Raw genomic sequence first — 21,368 nt, forward strand, 5'->3', positions numbered from 1 at the left:
CACTAAATTGAGTACAATTAACACTGAAAAGTTAACACTGGCCATAGAGTAAATTTAACTCTAATTTTAAGTGGGACCAAATGTTATCTGAAGCAGAGTTAAAATCAACTCTGTAAGTGTAAAATTGACACTTGGTTTTTTACTGTGTACACATTTTTTACAGCTACACAAAAAAAGATAAATATAAATGCATTTAAAGAAAACAAAATACTAAATCAAAGGATGTAAGTTTTAATTTAAACATATTCTTGTATTCATTATCTCATCTTAAATTATCTCCCATCCATACATTTTCCTGTACTTATCCATTTCAGGGTCACAGGTTAGAGTGTGTGTGTGTGTGTGTGTGTGTGTGTGTGTGTGTGTGTGTGTGTGTGTGTGTGTGTGTGTGTGTGTGTGTGTGTGTGTGTCTTTGGACTGTGGGAGGACGCAAACCCACACAGAGACGAGGAGAATTTGCAAGCTCCACAAAGAAAAGCACAGGCCTTCGATAGTTTAAACACCGTTATCTTATCTTTTGTTAACAATTACTTCCATCATCACTGAATATCATCACTTACAGTCACATTTATTGGTACTTTCCCACGGATGCTGTTTTGTTGTTGTTGTTGTTGTTTTCTTTTGTTTTTTACGCTGCAGTGATCATTTCAGGCTGACAGACCACATGCTCTGTGTCCTCCACCTTTTTCTTATTTTTCCTCTAGTCTGTTAGTCTTTTTTATATTTGGACTTTCATGTCTGCAACCTTTGTTTTTTTACTTAATCCACAGTGAGTGTCTCATGGGAAATGATATGCTCGTCTTTTTTGTTTTGTTTGCTTTGTTTTCTTTTACCATCTTACTTCCACCTACAAAGCATTTCAAGACTTTGCCCCTTTTCTTACTCAACATAGGACAGAGGTTCTGGTTCATGCCCTGGTCACCTTTTGCATGGATGATAGTAATTCTACTCTCTCTGGTGTCTGCAAAAAAAACCCATCTTAATCTGCTCCAAATTAGACAGAACTCTGCAGCAAGGATCACATCCACACCAAGTTCACAGATCATACTACTGGTCATCCAGCTTTATTAGCTCCCCATTCTCCAGTGAATCCAATACACAGTTCTGTTTGTCACTTTCAAAGCTCTCCACAACTTGGACCCCTCTTATCTATCAAATTTCCATCATCCTCACACCCTTTCCCGTGCTCCCGTGCCCCAGTCGTTCGCCTGACTGGCCCTTGTTTCAGGCTTGAGACCATGGTTGCCACAACCATCATCTATTCCACCTTCATCAGCCAGGCACTCTGTTACACAGTTGCATCTCAGCGCAACACCCACCTGTTCACATCTGCATATCAACTATAACCCTCATGTTTCAATCATTATTCCTGGATTTTAGAGCTTTCTAGCTTTTGTGTTATTAATGTTGATTTTGTTGTTAATTCTGTGTTGTAATGTGACGTAAGGTGAAAGGTGCCAAAAAATAACATTTATTTATTTATTTGTAATTTCTTGGATACATTTCTTAAAACCTTTCACCCTTTTCTTAAATCCTGAAACACAACCAACCAGCCAACTTGTAAAACTATATTTCTTTTAAATACCCTCTGACAGTGTGCTCAAATTCCCATGTTTTCAGATCACACACATAACTAACTCGAATAACATTTGAGCATTTATTATACACGACATCAGAAAATGTCAAGGACATCTAAGTCAAGTCCTCTTTGATTGTTTTGCAAGTCTCCAAAAATACAAACACACTTTACATTTCATCCACTTCTCAGTACCAGCTTCTTTTAGTAAACTGCATCCACATCATTCAAGACTTAAGATTCTGGATCCCTAGTTTGTGAGTAGTAATTAGTGATTACTTTGTGATATGCTCTTTAAAAACATCGAGTTTTTTTATTTCAGTTTGATACTTGTAAAATTGTGACGTGATGTCTAATTTTCCCCTACTTCACAAACAGTCCTTCCAAAAACTTTCTTGAAATGAATTCCAAGAGTCACATTTTTTCACAATTGCTAAGACGTATTTTTCAAAAGATTCCTCCCTTTTCTCAAAACTGGAAACACAAAAGCCATTTTTCAGACTACATTCACAAAACCTTCTGGCAAAACCACTCACATCAAAACAGTTTTATCTGTGCTCAAAACCACACAATGTTTTCAGAACATGCACATACGCACGCACACATACACACAGCCCGTATAAATAATGACACTACTGAGCATTCATTATATACTACATCAAAAAACAGGGGGTATGCAGCTCACAAAAAGAAAATCAATGTAACATTCCTGCAATTCAGTCAAAAATTCAGTGATTATGGTGACTATCTGCTGAGATTAGGTTACATTCTTTATCTCTTATTATCCTGCTTCCCATATTCCCATGTATACTATTCCAGTGTACTATGATTTACTCACAAAAGTGGCCACTTTCTTATTTATCAATGACAAGTAAATCAGAGAATGTGGCAAAGCCTATACACCTTGATTAGGTATATACAGCGTAAACATTTTTTGATCTATATTGTCCAGTACATTAAGTGTATTTTAAAATGTCTTTATAGTTTTGCAGAATAACTAAATGGGAGACTATGCAAAGGCTTTGACACAAGAGTGAGTGATTCAATGGTTCACTGGTTCAGAGCACCAAGCGTTCAGGATTTTGTATTTTAGAAATTTAGAGAAAATGTTATGCCCTCTGGTAGCTTAGCTTACTTACTAACTTTAGTTAAGCTTGACAAAAGTGTGACTTTTTATTCTGCCACTGGCACCTTATGGTCACAGGTAGCCACATAACTGGATAGTTCAAAATCTTATCAAATACCAAATAGTGTCAGAATTACACAAATTATTTATACAAACTGCACCAATTGCAAAGATATGAACTGAAGGATATCGTATCTTATGCAGGTATAAATTCCAGCCAATTCACCAAAGGTTTATTGACATACTATGTAGCTGTGCTGCTGCCTGGTGTGGTTAAAAACAACAGTGATTCAGGCAATAAGCAAAACACAGTTGTGCTGTATTTGGAAAAGCAGGAAAAAAGAGCTGAAGGTCACTTTAAATGCGCTGCATAGCTTTTTTATGTATATAAAATATTGATCATAGTCCCTTATCCTTGAAGATAAAACCGTTAACAATGCATCAGCAATGCCAGCAATAGTCAAAACAGACAGCAGAGAAGTACCACCAACACACATGAAAAAAAGAAAACACTGCAAATCCTCCTAACATTTCAACAAATGTTAAATACATCATTAAAGCCAACAGAAGCCTGTGCTCCCAGCAAATCAATATTAGCCCCTACAGCATAATGAGGGCAGTAACAGGTTGACTGTTGAATGCAAGATAATTAGGCTTTCAGTTGTTTCTTAAAAGAATATACAGCGTTGCTGTTCACATTTCTTCAGGCAGGTGGCTTCAGTGTTTAAAGACCCTGGATGAAAAATGCTTTTTGTGCTTTGTCTAGGCTGTGAAAGAGTTTTCTCTTTGGGCTTTCTCTAACATTAATGAAGATTGGAAGTTGAAGTCGCCCTCACGGGAGCTATAGACAGTCCATTTATTGCGTGAGAATAAACTGTTAAAGCATATCTCGGCTCATTTCTATAAAGACCTGTCTACTCGCTGAGCCTTTGATGGGCAGATGAAGAAAACTAAACAACTGGAGCTTCCTGGTGGATATTTGAAAATGAAATTCAAAGTCCAAGTGATTGACAGTGTGTGGGATACCTTGTATTTTCTCAAATCAAATTAAACTGGGGAGGAATAACTGTACACACTGGTATTAGGTTAGATTTACATAAGCGCTCCATTAGTAGTCAAGTATTGTAACTTCGCAGCTATGTGTTATATAGATAATTAGAGCTGGTTGTGAAGTGTGCTTTCTATTCTCAAATTTGAGATGGAACGATACGGCTGCATTTCAAATTGACACTTGGGGTGGAACTAATATTTACTCAAGCATATGTACAGTACAGTTTACAGTGTTCTCACCCACCCTTCCACTCAGCAGCCCACCACCCTGTGAATAACATGATGCACAGTGGCACATATGCACACCCTGTCATACAGTTCGCAGTCATTTGGAAAATTGGCAAGGGGACTTTATCTAAATGACACTGCAAGACTGAATATTCCAGTGCAATCTCTCAGTAAGAGGATCTGATATAAATTGTTTGGACTCTCAGTGCCCTGCTTCACACCTTGCTTTGGGCTTTTATTTGGCTGCCTGGAGCAAGGAATATGCGGTGTAGTTTGGTTTGTTTGTTTTTTCTCTAACTTGTACTCACCATGCATGCGTTTTTGGGTATAGTTTACACAGAAGTTCATTTGTGTCTTGTTTGTGCATTCATGTGGCGTGTGTGGGCTTTCATGTGTAAGCATATCTATATCTGCCTGCATGCATGGTGCTTCATTTTGGCATCTATGGGCCATACATGCGTGACCAATCAGCTCACAATCACCTGCGGTTAAGTGGAAAGTATACAGTGTTCCAACCAACCCAACTGTAAACAAGAGAAGAGAAGAGAAGAGAAGAGAAGAGAAGAGAAGAGAAGAGAAGAGAAGAGAAGAGAAGAGAAGAGGAAATACCGGTTGATACCAGACTGCTCTCTTCCATTCCAACCAGAAAGGTGTACGGTTCATAGCAGAGGCTTTCATTTGGTCATTAGTCTCTATCAGCTCCCGTCTGTTAGTGTTAGTATGTGTCAGAGAGCTATCTTTCTCACTCTCCAAGGTTTGGTGATGGAGAGGTAATTTCAGCTTTATGGCGGTGTGACTCTAATGATGAGGAAGCCATAGCTGAAAGCATGCAAAGGCAGTGAGAAGTGCTTTCTGTCTTTCCCCACATGTATATACAAAAAGACACATCTGAGCTTTTTATGTGTACATAGGAAGTATGTATGTGTGGATACAAACGGGAAAGGTTCCAACTTGTACTGCTGTCCCCATCACTGAATAGGCTTTTAATGGAGAGTAATGAGGAGCACTTTTGCGGCAGATGTGCCCTCCCTGCAACAGCGTTTTACCCCGAGACTTTAAAAACTGACCCGAGTGAGACGTCAGCAGGCACCAGTCTCTCCTTGCTTGGTACGTGTTGCAGGAATTTGAACAGGCTGTTGACCAAGTTTGCCTCGAGCACCTCGCTGCACCCAAGCAAGTAAGAGTAAGTATCATTTCAGCATAGCACCTAGAGTCACATTAAATGACAAAAGCCCTAGCAGTGTTGGCCAGGCCCAAAATCTGTTACAGGGCCATCTTCTTCACTGGAGTGTGAAATTATTTTAGCTCTTTCCTCATTATAGGATTTTAAAATGCATTATAGTTAGGGCCTTTATGGTGTGCCGCAGCATTAATTCAATTTGCCCCATTCACGCTTTCTTATTATCACTCTCAGTTCAAGCTACAGGGGGAGGAAGCTGCTGAGCAGTGCTCCCCAGCCTTATCTATAAAGGATATAAACTACACTACCCAGCTCAATCAGAGCCAGCCTGGACTGTTCCATCCATTTTTCCTCTGACTCCCCTCTCCCTCGTTCTGGATGCTTCTTTCTGTGGTGACCTCCATCTTTCTTTCGATCGTCTATCCCTCTCTCCATTTCCTTCTGAGTTGGTGATTGATGGGGGTGGTCCAAGGAGCACTTTCGATATCTTTCCATAGACACACTCGTGTAGGCAAACCAACAAACACACAGCCTGTGCACGAGCTCAGATGCTACACACATGAATACAAACGCAAAACCAGGGCCAGGCAGAAGCAACAGAGTCAGCCGCACAGGTTTAATGGGAAAACAAGCCACAGTGTATGGGTGAGACAGCATTAATCTATCACTGAAACCAGAACTGGACTGTGTTTGTTTAGCACACCATAGAAGGAGGCATTCCGGGAACACCCCATCACTATCTGTTATGTGCAAAAGTACAATAATGTATTGAGCACAGCAAATGTGTTCCTGCGGAAGTACAGCAGATTAGTATGGAGCAGCTGCGTGAAGCGGGACTTGAGCTCTGACAGTGCTCCTCCACACTTGCATGAATGCACTTCGATTAAACACACACAGACATGTTTTGTCCATGTGTGTTTAGACAAAGATGCACAGTAACATGCTATACACTATACTAGTCCACATGCATTAAACTGTAACTCAGCATGCGATTGCAGGCGGGCTTACTGGCAATGGGGGAAGAGGAAGAGAGGATAAACTCCTCATTTAGATATCTAATCCCGTGAGCAGTCTGTCCTGTGTGGACCATCATCTCCCGTCATTAGCAGCAGGCCAGCAAGATTAAAAAAGATCAATGTTTATCACCCACTGTGTGCGAGGAAATCCAAGTCTTAAACCTCCCCATGTCATCACAATTAATCACAATATCTGCTATCACAGCTATGTTAACAACAGAAATTCATGATTATAGTAAATTCATAATCAACCTTAATGCCCCAAATCTGTGATAATGTTCACGCGCTCACAGTGGATGAGCTCATACTAACATTATTAAAAGTAGTAACACTCCATCAGTTGGATTTAGTGTAAATATAGGGTGATCTTGCACTCAATCCAAATATTAAGACAAGCTGAGTGACTCATTTGTAACTTTGAACGCACAATTATTCACGGGGCGGACTGAACATTTATGGTAAGATCCTCAATTTAGTGTTTGACAAACGCAGCCATTTCTCAGTTAGAGATATCCATCAAAACTAACTTATCGCACATTCACACAATTAATTATTGAAATTACTCGATTAAATGGCAGCTGCAGTGTCAGGGCAGAAAGGGCAGAAGTAATTATGAGTCGATAACTTGTGAAAAATGACATGCAAAACTGTGGACAGAGCCTAGGCAACAGAGTTCTTGCAGAATAAGAAAGCTGAAAGCAAAACTGAAAGGATCCCTTTCCCTGCCATTTTCTTTATTTAATTTTCAACAAAAGCGGGTTTAAGAGCTGCAGGAAACTTAATTCTAATTCTTGATCCTTAATGCGTGGCAGTGGTGCATGCTTCCCTGTTTCCACAGCAAGGCTGGCACTACTTATGACACCGTAACATCCCTATCCCATCCTTCTCAGCACATCATAAGACTGTGGAGACCATATGGTCTGATTAGTCGACAGAATTAAGCTCTACACTGTCGAGGCAGCGAGAAAGATAGATGAGGAGAAAAAAAAAAGCCTTGCACGTTCAGTGGTTCCGCTGAGAACAGACACAAATTCGTAGCTGGAACACATTTAGAGAAATAAAAACGCATGCTCCACAAGCACATGCCTGAGCCAAGATTGGAACAGATAAAGCAGAAATGTCCAAGTACAGAAAGGAGGAACATAACAGAAGCATACAACAGACAGATCAGGAAACAATCAGAACAAATACTGTCTTTTGTGTGTCACCCACAATCTTAAGATCCTTTGTCTGCATATCATTCTTCATCTCTGCAACTGTCTCAAACTCTAATTTTAAACATCCATATAGCAATGTAGCATGTAGCTGCTCTCCCCCCTCGATGCCCATCAGCCCTGAGAGGCACTACATTATCTCCACATCTAAGACACCTGCTCCTGCAATCAGTTGGACTCTCTCTCTCTCTCTGTCTGTTTTTCTGCAATGGATTAAATAACCGAACCATGAGATGGACATCATCTTCAAACACATCTTCTAATCTGGGCCTCAATTCCCTAGTCTTCTCTATAGTCTTTTTGATCGCCAGTGAGACGAAACTTTTGCAACCCTTTTTCTTCACTCTACCATCTCATTTTGGATGGCACTGATTTTCATCTTCTTAACAAAAGGATGTGAAAATTGGTGCCACGCAATTACTACAATTTCTGCAATTTGCCCGCTTTGCTCCAAAGCAAAGTTCACGGCATGTCAAAACATCTCACTAGGAAACTTGGCCAGCCATGTGATCTTTTGCACAGCATTAAGAAATCTCCTTGTTCACAGTTCACCCGGCAGAGATTTCAAAGTTGTCCATGTCCTGTGTGTTTTTCAGTGCCTTCTTGAGCCACCGAATGCAGGGCTGCAACCATTGTTATGCTCAGTTAATTGGACCTTTGGGTACAAAAGGTTGAAAAATTCAAGACCAAATAGATAAATAAGCACAAGCACTGAATTCCCACGACATATCCCAGCACTAGCTCCAATTTTCCTTTGCTCATTCTAGCCTATAGGCAGGCTTGTCTGAAAGGCTGATTCATTAGAGTGCTTCAGGACAGTTCTATCAGCCCTTCGACTCAATCACACACCTACCTCTCTGCCAGTTTGTAAACTATCAGCAACAGTCTGTCACAGCCTGTTCGGCGACATATAAATTGTTGTTTAAAGTGATGTTTTGTGACTGTGAGCAAAACTGCTCCTAGTTAATCAATACCACAAAATCAATTCAGCTCTCTGGGGAAATGTCACAGAGAGACTACCCAGCATGCAAAGGTGGGGCAAAAACAAAAGTTTTAGATGGATGGAGGAAGTGGCAGATGAGGCAGCGAGCCAATGAGCTAAAGCATAACCGGTTCATTACAAATCATTCCGCATTAAGGGAAACAAGGCAAACACAATAGCAGATGATTAAATTATGTCAACAAAACCCCCAAACTCACACCTTTGTTTCCCGCTAAGCTGGTGTCAGAGCATCATGGATTAGATTTATTAAAACAAAAGCTTCTCCACTGGTGATAAGCTTCTTGTTCAATGTGTGAGCTGTGCTCATTTATCACACAGGTAGACATCGGGCTGCACAGAGGAATACTGAGAATCTGTGCTATTGGAGGTCAGCAAGACATTTACCTGACAGCGCCTGCCTCTGTGCAATGTCTTGAGCTGACAATGTCTGTGGTAATGGGCATCAATAATGCAGACCCTTGGCCGAATAAAAACTCCCTGTCGCCATGACTATCCTCACAGCCCTGTGCGACAGCACATATGCTTGCACTCATCTCCTGCTGCACCACACACAACATGTGTGATATACAGTATGAGTGTGGGCTGAATGCCTACGTTTCTGTAATTCCAAGATGGCCCACAGAATAACAGAAATAGTCCACATTTCTTGAGCTTTAATTATTTTTGGGGGCTGACATTGAGTAAACGTCTTAACTTCCTTCCTTAACAGCTTGTTCTGGTACACGGGGTTTACCAGTCTGACCCCAGATCAGAGCAATGTGTGATCTTAAACTTTAGTTAAAGGCCAGACGTGACAAAATCACATTAAACGCCAACTAAAAACTGCAGTTCTTGAAATGGTCACTTGGGGGCTGGTTCCAAGAACGATTCAATCCACATACATCCCATTTTAAATATGATAGCAAGCTGATACAAAAATAATTATTTCAGTCCCTAAAGATAATTTTCCCTTAGTGACACATTCATCCCAATTGTAAAGACAGTTATGCAGTCACCTCCACCCCAGCTGAACACTGACATTTTAAAGGCAGAGTGGCTAAAGCTAAAGCTACACAATGCTCAGAGCCAACCACAAGACAGCAGCCTCAGTGAGAGTCTTAGGTATGAGCAGTGAAAAGATCAAAGCAATTACGAGGAAAATTATGGAGACGAGTGAAAAAGAGAAAAGGGCGGATGTCTTGTTATCTGGTGAGGTTCTAAACATACTAGAAGATGATGTAAGTAACTGACATTTGGTTTGTTATATAAATCTGTTGCACCTACTTTTGTTTGGTAAGGTAAAAAATGTCAAGGTGACTGTACAGCAACTCATTCTTAGTTATTTATTTGTAACAGCGCTCCTTCTTATAGCTGAGTACTTTATTTTCAGTTGTTTCAGTCAGAGATCTACTTTACTGAGATCTGGGGGAAATAGTAAAGTTTTAACTATTTATTTCATTGTGAAAAGAATATTTTGTGTTGTTTTTTCTTTGTATATGCTGTAAATTACAGCGCTTAAGAAAAGAAACTCTAAACTGGCAAACACTCTTTATTGACAGGCCAAAAGAACTGGACAAGAAAATTGCAATCACTGCATCTCTAATAATTATAACCCTGTGATAGACTGCCCAGGGTGTGCCTTGATTTCTGCCTTGTGACAGTGAGTCTGACTGAGCAAGTGATTGGGAAAATGTGTAGATGGATTAAAAAAGACAATTTTAAATAAAAATAATAATATCTAGAATTCGCAACTCCAGGCGAAGGTGTTGGGATACTTGCTACTTGCAGACTCGGACTGTGGCTTGCTGTCGATGGGAGCAAAAAGTTGTTGATAAACAGCTTGTTTATGAAAACAGGTGTGCCTAATAAAGAGGCAGACATTCTGAAATTGAAGTGTGTTTCTGTTAATCATACTGTAGGTTCATGGGAGCATGGTGAAAAAAGTGGGCCATGCTGTAGTCGAACTCACAACCTTCAGCTTCCAAAACGTTAAAGAACATGTATTAACCCACTAACTCAAACGGCAACGCAACAAAACTCAAAACTTGCATGTCCCACATGAGTTAGTGGAAAGTGTGCCACAGCAGGCTGCAGCCACACTATGGTGAGACACAGGTCAAACAGTCCACCAAGGATATTCAAATCAATGTGGCGTGACACGAGAAAAGTAGCCCTTTTCTCTCGGTATAATCAAACAGCTTGTTGCTGTACAGTGAACATAAGTGTACCTAACAAAGTGGCACAGTGTCCTTTTAGAGTAGTATCATTCCATAGAGCATACAGCTCTGCTTGATCATGAAGAGTGCCCCATGGTACACTTGAACTCAGAACCTTGAGAATACAAAGGAAGAAGAAGTGAGCAGTAATACTACTATGCACCGAAGCAGCGGCAGGACCAGTGCACAAACGAGCCAGTCATTCTGAGGTACGAACAGCGTCTCTACGACAAACGGTTACTACTACTACTACTAATAATAATAATAAATCCATCCATTTGCTTCTGCGTATCCTTTTTCAGGGTTGTGTGTGTCGTGTCGTGTCGCCTCTCACCCAGTTGTCTTTGGGCGAGAGGCGGGGTACACCCTGGACAGGTTGCCAGTGTGTCACAGGGCTAACACATAGACAGAGACAACCATTCGAACTCACATTCACAACTATGGGCAATTTAGAGTTTCCAATTAACCTATCCCCACTAAGTGCATGTCTTTGGACTGTGGGAAGAAGCCGGAGTACCCAGGAAGAACCCACGCAAACACAAAACATGCAAACTCCACACAGAAAGACCCCGGCCTGATGGTGGAATTGAACTCAGGACCTTATTGCTGTGAGGCAACAGTGCTAACCATCGTGCTGCCCCGAAAAATGAAGCCAATTCACAGACCAGTAAGTGAGTAAGTGGCAGTCAATAATTGTCAAGATTCAAAGCTAGTTACAGCTAGTTCTGTAACTAGCTAGTTCTGAGCTAGTTACATTTACTCAAAGGGAAACGCTGTTCCAAGACAAAACCTGCGATTTCAGCAATGCCCAATTTAAAAAAGACAAATATAAATCCTGAACTTTTCAGTCAGCAATAGCATAGCAAAAAACGGTAATTGTGGCTAAAGAAGGGCACTGACTGACTGTTTACAGTGTGGCAAAAAAGTATTTAGTCAGCCACCGATTGTGCAAGTTCCCCCACCTAAAATGATGACAGAGGTCAGTAATTTGCACCAGAGGTACACTTCAACTGTGAGAGACAGAATGTGAAAAAAAAATCCATGAATCCACATGGTAGGATTTGTAAAGAATTTATTCGTAAATTAGGGTGGACAATAAGTATTTGGTCACCTCAAACAAGGAAAATCTCTGGCTCTCTCAGACCTGTAACGTCTTCTGTAAGAAGCTTTTCTGTCCCCCCCTCGTTACCTGTATGAATGGCACCTGTTTGAACTCATCATCTGTATAAAAGACACCTGTCCACAGCCTCAAACAGTCAGACTCCAAACTCCGCCATGGCCAAGACCAAAGAGCTTTCGAAGGACACCAGGAAAAGTATTGTAGACCTGCACCAGACTGGGAAGAGTGAATCTACAATAGGCAAGCAGCTTGGTGTGAAAAAATCAACTGTGGGAGCAATCATCAGAAAATGGAAGACATACAAGACCACTGATAATCTCCCTCGATCTGGGGCTCCACGCAAGATCTCATCCCGTGGGGTCAAAATGATCATGAGAACGGTGAGCAAAGATCCCAGAACCACACGGGGGGACCTGGTGAATGACCTGCAGAGAGCTGGGACCAAAGTAACAAAGGTCACCATCAGTAACACACTACAACGGCAGGGAATCAAATCCCGCAGTGCCAGACGTGTTCCGCTGCTGAAGCCAGTGCATGTCCAGGCCCGTCTGAAGTTTGCCAGAGAGCACATGGATGATACAGCAGAGGATTGGGAGAATGTCATGTGGTCAGATGAAACCAAAGTAGAACTTTTTGGTATAAACTCAACTCGTTGTGTTTGGAGGAAGAAGAATACTGAGTTGCATCCCAAGAACACCATACCTACTGTGAAGCATGGGGGTGGAAACATCATGCTATGGGGCTGTTTTTCTGCCAAGGGGACAGGACGACTGATCCGTGTTAAGGACAGAATGAATGGGGCCATGTATCGTGAGATTTTGAGCCAAAACCTCCTTCCATCAGTGAGAACTTTGAAGATGAAACGAGGCTGGGTCTTCCAACATGACAATGATCCAAAACACACCGCCCGGGCAACAAAGGAGTGGCTCCGTAAGAAGCATTTGAAAGTCCTGGAGTGGCCTAGCCAGTCTCCAGACCTCAACCCCATAGAAAATCTGTGGCGGGAGTTGAAAGTCCGTGTTGCTCGGCGACAGCCCCAAAACATCACTGCTCTTGAGAAGATCTGCATGGAGGAATGGGCCAAAATACCAGCTACTGTGTGTGCAAACCTGGTAAAGACCTATAGTAAACGTTTGACCTCTGTTATTGCCAACAAAGGTTATGTTACAAAGTATTGAGTTGTATTTTTGTTATTGACCAAATACTTATTTTCCACCCTGATTTACGAATAAATTCTTTACAAATCCTACCATGTGGATTCATGGATTTTTTTTTCACATTCTGTCTCTCACAGTTGAAGTGTACCTCTGGTGCAAATTACTGACCTCTGTCATCATTTTAGGTGGGGGAACTTGCACAATCGGTGGCTGACTAAATACTTTTTTGCCCCACTGTATATGGAAAAAATGTGGTACGTATTATTTATTAATATTATTAATGTTTATAAATAATATTTATTAAGTCTTATACCATTTACTCCTTTAAGTACCAATTTCTAATATGCAATATTGTAGGAGAAAATTGTGAATGCAGCCATTTTAAAGTATTTTTTTTCCATTTGTTTTTCATTTGAGAGAAAATCCATTAAAACTTGAACGTTATGTCAGCAGAGAGTAACTGGTTTCATTTGTAGTTGTCACACTGGTTGCTTTGAGTTCTCTCCAACAAGAGTCAGCGTTACTATTATTAATCATGACAGTTATGTTCCCCTCACTTTAAACAAAGCAGTTTAGGTTACCCAAACCAAATCACCGGTTTTCAAACAATCCTTAACAGAAAACCGCATAAAAACAAATAATGAATACATTGGATAGAGGATCTTGTTCTTCTGTATCGAAAATCTCTGACAACCCCGCAAAAAGATTTTATCCAAAAGAAAACTCTAACAAAATAACTGTCAGGAAAAGGCATGTTTTATCCTGCATGTCGGTGCTTATATAACAATTAGGCGAACGTGACGTTAAACGTTAAAAATAAAATCATTAGAAACAACTAGAAAAGGCATAGATTTCCATTCCTCCAAGCTTTTTTCCACTGTGCTCCTGTGATGCTTGTATTCGATGCGCCAGTCGTTTAGCTGTTTCACATGGAGGGCTCTGTGTAGAAATTTTCTGCCCTCATCCTACCCACTGTAAAAATGATCCCACTTAGTCCCACATATAATTTTCTGTTAAAGATAGCACTGCTATAGGATCTGCAGTAGGATCAGTATCTGCAGATAACCCAGCTTAAGGTGTAGAACTTTGTTCTGAGAGAGAAAAAGTTCAACCGAACATCTTTGCTTTCTCTCTTCGTGCCACTCCAAAGGGCAGATCATACTTTCCTCCTCATCTTCCTTCCATTTGCCCCCAACAATCTTCAGACAAATACGAGCACACGTTGCCCTTTTCGCAGCTGCACAGCGCTATATTTTTTCCCCACCCCCCTGTGCCCTGTAGCCATCCATTCAGCACTACAGACTAGAGTACATGCACACCTCATTCCCCTACTGCCACCCCAACAGTTTCTCACTTCTCCCCTCTAACCATCTGACAATTATTTTTCACCAAGCTGACCTCTCATCAGCAGTATACAACTCCCTGTCTCTCATCTGGCTGCCCTCTACTTATTTTCAGTGAAGCTTAAAAGGGTGCGGAAAGCAACAATCTCACACATTGGCATGTATTTACACACTTCTTCCATCTTTTTCTGCCTCCGTGCTTCTCTGTTTCTTTTTTATTTCATGTTCGGTTTTGACACCTTTGCCTCACTTAACTTTCGTGATCTTAAAGCCACGCGGTGTAACCATGCCCTTAGCATTTAAGTTTGTCCTGACCTTTCTGTGTCCCTGAAAGTAATGTCTTGTATCCACATTAAATATCTCTTCAAGATGTGCACTAGAGCTCCTTTCCTTCTTCTCTCTGCTCTTGTTCTTACTACTTAATCCCATCTTTTTTAAAAAGCGGCACCTACACCCTCTTCCTTTCTCGTGTCAGATACATGAGAGGACTGTAGAGAGGAGAGGATGGCGAGGATGTTGCTTAGACACATACGTTTGATATCTGAGAGACCACAGAGCAGAAATATAATGCTGCAGGCATGTTATGGCTCCACAGCATTTGTCAGACGCAATGAATCTGAGAATCTTTGCCATGGGGAATCTGGATACCAAAAAGCCAATTGCAAGATTTAACATGAAGCAGACTGGTACACAAACAAATTTACAGAATCACATGTGTAGATGAAAAATAATCCCCATCTATACGCGCATGCAACCATATGTACATGCTCACGATCACTAGAGGCAATATTTTTAACGAAATTTAATAAATGCAGACAGCTTTTTGTGAAATTGTTTTCTACTTACACAAACAGCCCCTCAGTCACAAATTACAAACAAAAATGAGATCTCTTCTCAATTCATTTCACATCACAAGGGGAATATGCAAATATAGCTGGGGGGCGGGGGCAAGTAGGAAAAGGGGAAATTGGATTAAAGACAGCATGAGGCAAGATGCTGACTATGAGACTGAGACAGGAAGAAAGACGAGGGTGGAGGAGAGAAAAAGAAAGAGTGCAGGAGACAGTTCTCTTACAAAATGGGCTGAGAAGAGGTGATTACCACAAACTGAATGCCACCCTTCCCACAGATACCCAAAGGAGCGGGAGAAACCACTTCAATATTCCCCATTCCAACTCACAAAGGAATGCACCACTTGCTCGATACTCCTAACCCGTCAAATACCATTAACAGATTCCCACTCAGGTGCAAAGAAAGGGATTCTTCGAATGGGACAACCAAAAGGAAAAATTCTCCACCGCAAATCTAAAGTGACATCCTCTGTGGGGCAGCAAAAATCCTTTACAAGTGAAGCTGTAGAGGTCCCTCACTCCCTCTTCACAAAACAACACCACATAACCATTTTCTGTGAGTCATGAGTCATGGCCTACTTCCATTGCTTTTACTTTTTTTCTTATACTGCTGGTTTGATACATAGAAGCTATGTCAGAAAAATATCATTGTTTTCTCTGGGGATTTCTGCTCTACTGAATATAGTTTAGAAGGTAAATATTTCTCCAACATTAGCAGGGGATCTAGTCAAGGAGAAAGCAAGGATGCTTTGATAAGGCTCAAATTTGATCCTAATTTGATCTATGTGCATACACTCGCCATACATAATGCTGATGATGAGATGCACAAAATGCTTTGCTTGCACAGTTAAATAAAGTTTGGAGCAAAGTATAATTAAATGAGAAGAGATTATGCAAAAAAATCTTTTCTGATTGTTTACTTTTACAAAACAAAGTAATTCCTAACTTTGCGGGTGTAATTAAAAAAGTAAGTGGTGTAATGAACCACGGCGCTACGATGGTGGTACGTAATACGAGGACATTTCTTCAGAAATCAGCAAGAGTAATAAACAAGTCCCAACTTGTTAAAAATGGAAGCAGTCAGACACGACAGTATGTTGGATGATTACATTAACTTTTGTTGCAGAAAATACCAATCACAGCGATGACTAATTATATGAGATGGGATCACAGCACTACATATCAGTAGGGTAATTTCAATCGAGTTCATGAGACTCAACAGCATTCCAGTTATGATCAATGGGTTTCCACCCGAAAAGATGTTGGTACTTTGTTAACGTGGCACAATGTGCGGCACTGTGTGGCAAAGCCAGAACAACAAAGCTATGTAGATTTGCTGCTGGTGCGAGAAGGAAAGAGCAGTGAATGATTTACCTTACAGTAACTCGTGCATATAAATGAACAGATAAACAACTAGGTATATAAGTTAAGCCTTAGCACTTCCCTGGGTTTCCCTGAGTGGAGATCACAAGTATCTCTGATTAATTGTAATCTGCACTACAAGTTCCCTACAAGTTCCCCAAGTGGGCTATTAGTGGGCTACTGACAAAAACCCTGTCATCATATTCCTGGATGACAAACAGCAGTTCCGAATTATATCCTGAAGTAAAAAATTTTTACATGATAATCTCAAATTAAAACAATATTCAACTTTAATCCAAGTAAAACATTTTCCCATCACTGCAAAAACTCAAGCAGAATGCTTAGTGTTCAAACATTTCATGTCGTAGACTCATGCATGGAGCAAAGGCTGAGTTTTTGGTAAGCGGATGCTCTTCTGGGTAAATATGTACGTGAGGATGGACCCCTGCTGAGAGTAATCAAGAAACACTGTTCCCCTAATCTGCAGTGTGCCAGAATAATTTATCCGAGATGCATTTTCATTATCATTTCATAAAATGAAAAGGATCTCCATCCAGAGGAGCGCTATAGTCCTGGTTAAAAAACAAACAAACAAATGAATCACTGCAAGTATGCCTTACAACACATAGACTATCATGCGATCTGTGTACTGGTCATACACAGAGTACACTGAGTTTTTGCTTGCTCTTTGAAAATGCTATGAAGGAAGAACAATTACAAAAATGCTGGAGATTTCTTTGCTTTGACATCTGGGAAGGTGGAACTGTTACTGAAGGTAATACACGAGTATAAGGTGGTCAGGCTGGTGTAAGAACACAGACAGGCTGTTGTTCCAAAGAAAATGCAGTGACGTATTAGATCATGACCGAAAAATCCTCCACTGGCAAAGGAAAGCCGTGACATTGAGAAAGGAATACCTACACAAGAAGGATGAAATCACAAAAGGTATCTGAGCCTAGCTTTAATGTTCTGGTTTATTTTTTATGACTGATAAGACCCAGTAAGGAAGCAATAGGTGTCATTATTTCCAGTAGTCTGTCTGCCCATCCAGACTAAAACAAAATCCCAGCACTGCCAAAGTAAAACAGCAGCATTTTACACATTTTACAACAAAAAGGCTGTGGCATTGATGCAACCAGAGTGTCAAACTAGACTTTTTATCTCCTTTTTCAACAGCACTAATAACAGCTCTTCTGATGACTCTAATCATAAGGCAGTACCCACAGCAAATCCATTAACATAAGAAAGCCTTACACCAGTGTGATTAGTATTTCATGGCCACATTAACTAGTTAATGGACACATTCACTACACATTTAGAAAATCTGCATTCCCCCGCTAATTACAGAGAGTACTTATTGTCCCACATGGACTTTAACCTGTGTGTTCTTGGAATCATCCACCGAAGCGTGCATTAAGCTGTAAAAACAATAAATAAATCACACATTTAATCTGCGAGCAATGGCTTATGGTAGCAATGGGAATAGAAGTAGTGGTTAAAAATACAAGACGGAAACATCAGTAGTGTTGCTCAAAATGAACAGAGGCTTGATTTTTTCACGAGTACTGTTACAGCCATATACAGGAACTGAGGCCATGCACAAACTTACAACAAGAGAGTGGAATCCCACATTGTTGCAGCTGCAACGAGCAACCTGCATCATTATAAAAGTAATGCAGAACTTTATCTTTGTACAGTTTGTTAAAATGCATTTTCAAGCTCTAGGATTTATCTCCATGGCCTTGTTTTTCAATTCAATTCAATTCAAATTTATTTATATAGCGCCAAATCACAACAGTCGCCTCAAGGCGCTTTATATTGTACAGTAGATCGCACAATAATAGATACAGAGGAAAAACCCAACAATCATATGACCCTCTATGAGCAGCACTTTGGCGACAGTGGGAAGGAAAAACTCCCTTTCAACAGGAAGAAACCTCCGGCAGAACCAGGCTCAGGGAGGGGCGGGGCCATCTGAGAATGCTGTTGATTATTTTTCCACATCACGGACATTTTCTTTCTTTCTTTTTAAGGTGAGCGTTAAATGTTCCTTCCTGGAATGCTGTTTGATCTGTTTATTAGACTGCTGTCTGACAGCTTTCTATTTGACATTCAGCAGGTGACCATCAGCGCCACGGATGGCTCAGTGCCACGGAGAGTTCAATAAGTAAAATAACTCAAGATGACACAACGCATGGGGCCTCATTAAAAATGTTGTTTTTGTGCCTGAGGTCAGTCTTCATGTGACTATCCAGCCTCATAATTGCACACAAACATATACAAAGAGAGAAACACAATTTAGAAAACATCTCACTCCTTCTTTCTCTAATGTCTCCAAGAGCACTCTCCTTTAACTTTGAGACACAGCACTAATTTGCTGCAGTACCAAAGCAGATCCTAATGCAAAACCACACGGCATATTAGGTGAAACCTCTAAAAATAAAAAATGGACTCATTCTATCAGAGATGTGTGTATGCAAGGATTGGGAGTGAGACGAGCAGAAGAAAGGCCTGTCCTCCCAGACTGCCGTCAGGATTCTGTCTGGCAAGCTGTAGTCACAGGATAAAGGACATGCCATGCCTTTGATCAGGAGAGGAGAGTTTTGCAGGTGAGAGAGGTAAAATGGAGGAAGATCTGAATATCTGTCAGACTGGAGCGGCTGAATTCTGTTACGCATCAGATTTCTGACTGTTTTTGCTTGTTCTGGGGGGGAATAAAAAAAACTGCAGACACCCTTTACAAGAATGTGTCCCAATCAGCCATGCAATTACCATCCAGAACATGCTGTGCAATGAAGCAGCAGCAGGCAATTCAAATGAAAACAGTGCAAACTGTTTCCTGCTCACTGTGCAGCTCAATTACAAAGCAAATCAATTTGATCCCCTTATTTTATTTTATTTTTTTTACTTGTTTTTAAGCTCGACGATAAACTTTTGGAGCAGCAAAACAGAACTCGAATATCTGATGCACACACGACTTTCACCTTCCCTCCGATATTTGAAAGGTTTCCTGACTGTAGCAGAGCTTCTTCAAATCCCTGGGACTAGAGAGTGAATGAGAGGAGGATTAGAGGGGTAATGTGAGTAGATGAGAGAGTGAGGGTCGCTGTGATTTGCCACTCTGCAAGGATTAGCTCGGAAAACATCTTCACAGTCACAAACTATGTCAATCAAGGATGTGATTCAGTCAGTTTAAAAAAAATTAAGTAAAATAAATCTTTAACCTAAAAAATACTCTTCTTCTCGTTGCCACAAGTGTGCCCCATATCGCTCACCATTATTTAAATATCGTATCCATATCAAAATAACTGGAAGAGCCATCTAACAATGTCTCCACTGAGTGTGTCACTAATGGGGATTCTGGATGTATAGATGCCATGTGGCACACCTGTGGAATAAGCCTATAGGCTGCAGCTACACCTACCGCCCTGAATGAATGCACTCCAGATGTCAGGCCTATTCAGGGGGCTCCTCTGATGAGGGGTGAGCGGGTCCAGATGGCGGCACAGTTTTACCATGTGCTTATAATGTGCAAGCATTCCGTTTAAATAGGGCATTATCACCACAATGGAAATAATTACAGTCAACAGAAAGGGGGGTGGGAGAGAAACATGGCCTAAGTTTAGCGCCGATTAACAGAAGAATAATCAACGCACCTCTTTTATCTTGAATCTTTACAGTGAGCTCCACGAACGGCTCTGCCTCCCTATCCAGCCTCCTGGTTATTGTGATATCTCCGCTGTCGCGGCCCACGCTGACCGGAGAGCTCTCTGACTCCGGGTAAATCAACTCGTAGCTGGCTGATTGAAATCTGGTGGGACTCAAGCTCGTTATGACCGAGCCGATGCTGGCGTCTTCGGACACGTTAAGAGAAACCACGGAGCCAGGGTCAAGTAATGCCCTCGGCGAACGCCCTGCCCTCGCTGTCCCCGCTAATTCAGCAGGACGCGTCGCCCACCGCTGTGGAGCGACAGTAACCAACACAGCCTTACTGGTCAGAGGGGGCCATCCGTGGTCTCTGGCATAAACGCAGAATTTGACTTTAGAAGGGAGCCCCAGGATTGAGTCGACCAGTAAAACTTCGCCTGTTTTCGGGACAACATAGAAACTGCCATTTTGGGGGACAGAGATATACGTCAACTCTGCGTTTTTTCCGCTGTCTGCGTCGACAGCCTCCAGCCTGTAAACTACACTACGGAGGGCAGTGGTGTCATGTAAACTTATGTGAATGTTGTCTGCACTGCGAAAAGTCGGTTTGTGATCGTTGGTATCCAAAACGTCCACTTTTACCGACGCAACATCGAAGACGATAGACCCAGGTGCGCAGGTCTGGCAGCACAGACCTAAGCTCAGCAGGTATTCTGAGCGAGTCTCTCTGTCTAAAACCCTGGAAGTTCTGAGCAATACACTTCCCCGCTTGTGGTGAGCGAAGGCTCGGAAAGCTTCACTGCCGTTTCCATACAGTTTGAAGTGCGTTCCGGAGACCGGGCACCATTTTTGCGCGGTGATGCGCCTCACCGGAATAATCAGTCCGTTTACTTTAGAACACGGCGGTGAGTTCTCAAAAACATGCCCGTGGAAGAAAGGCAGTCGCGCCTGTGCTTCATATCCAGCAGCTGGCGTCAGAAGGCAGCATAACAAAACACCCCAAATCATGTTGGTGGCAAGTTATGTACCCCCGAGTGTCTCAGAGGGGTTGGTAGGAAATCCTTAAAAAAGAAAGGAAACACACTTGAGAAACATTTCCTTCATAGCCATCCACGGTGCGGTCCTTCCAGGAGAGCCCTCTGAACTTTAAGCTGTTTCATCCTGGGAGATCCGCCTTTCGGCTCCATGTAACACGGCAGCGTGCAGGCAGCCCACAGCGCTGCAGGCAGTTTGTTGTGTTCGCACCCAGCGTTCAGCACTAGAGCACCGGACAGCGCCAAGCGCGGGGGCGTGGCGGCG

General features: G+C 41.6%; 1 protein-coding gene across 1 annotated transcript in view; it reads right to left on the reverse strand.

Annotated features, from left to right (window-relative positions):
* LOC146664539 (neural-cadherin-like) overlaps positions 1-21,283 on the reverse strand; it is a 107,021-nt gene extending 85,738 nt beyond the window's left edge. The window contains exon 1 of the mRNA XM_085411703.1: positions 20,078-21,283. Coding sequence (XP_085267829.1) covers positions 20,078-21,077 — 1,000 coding nt within the window. The 5' untranslated portion in view covers positions 21,078-21,283. The remainder of the gene's footprint in view (positions 1-20,077) is intronic.
* Positions 21,284-21,368: the final 85 nt, after the last annotated feature.

This window comes from Rhamphochromis longiceps, linkage group LG7 (genome assembly GCF_057381845.1).
Source record: "Rhamphochromis longiceps isolate RC_006_pf linkage group LG7, R_longiceps_female_GT1.1, whole genome shotgun sequence".
Lineage (NCBI taxonomy): Eukaryota > Metazoa > Chordata > Actinopteri > Cichliformes > Cichlidae > Rhamphochromis > Rhamphochromis longiceps.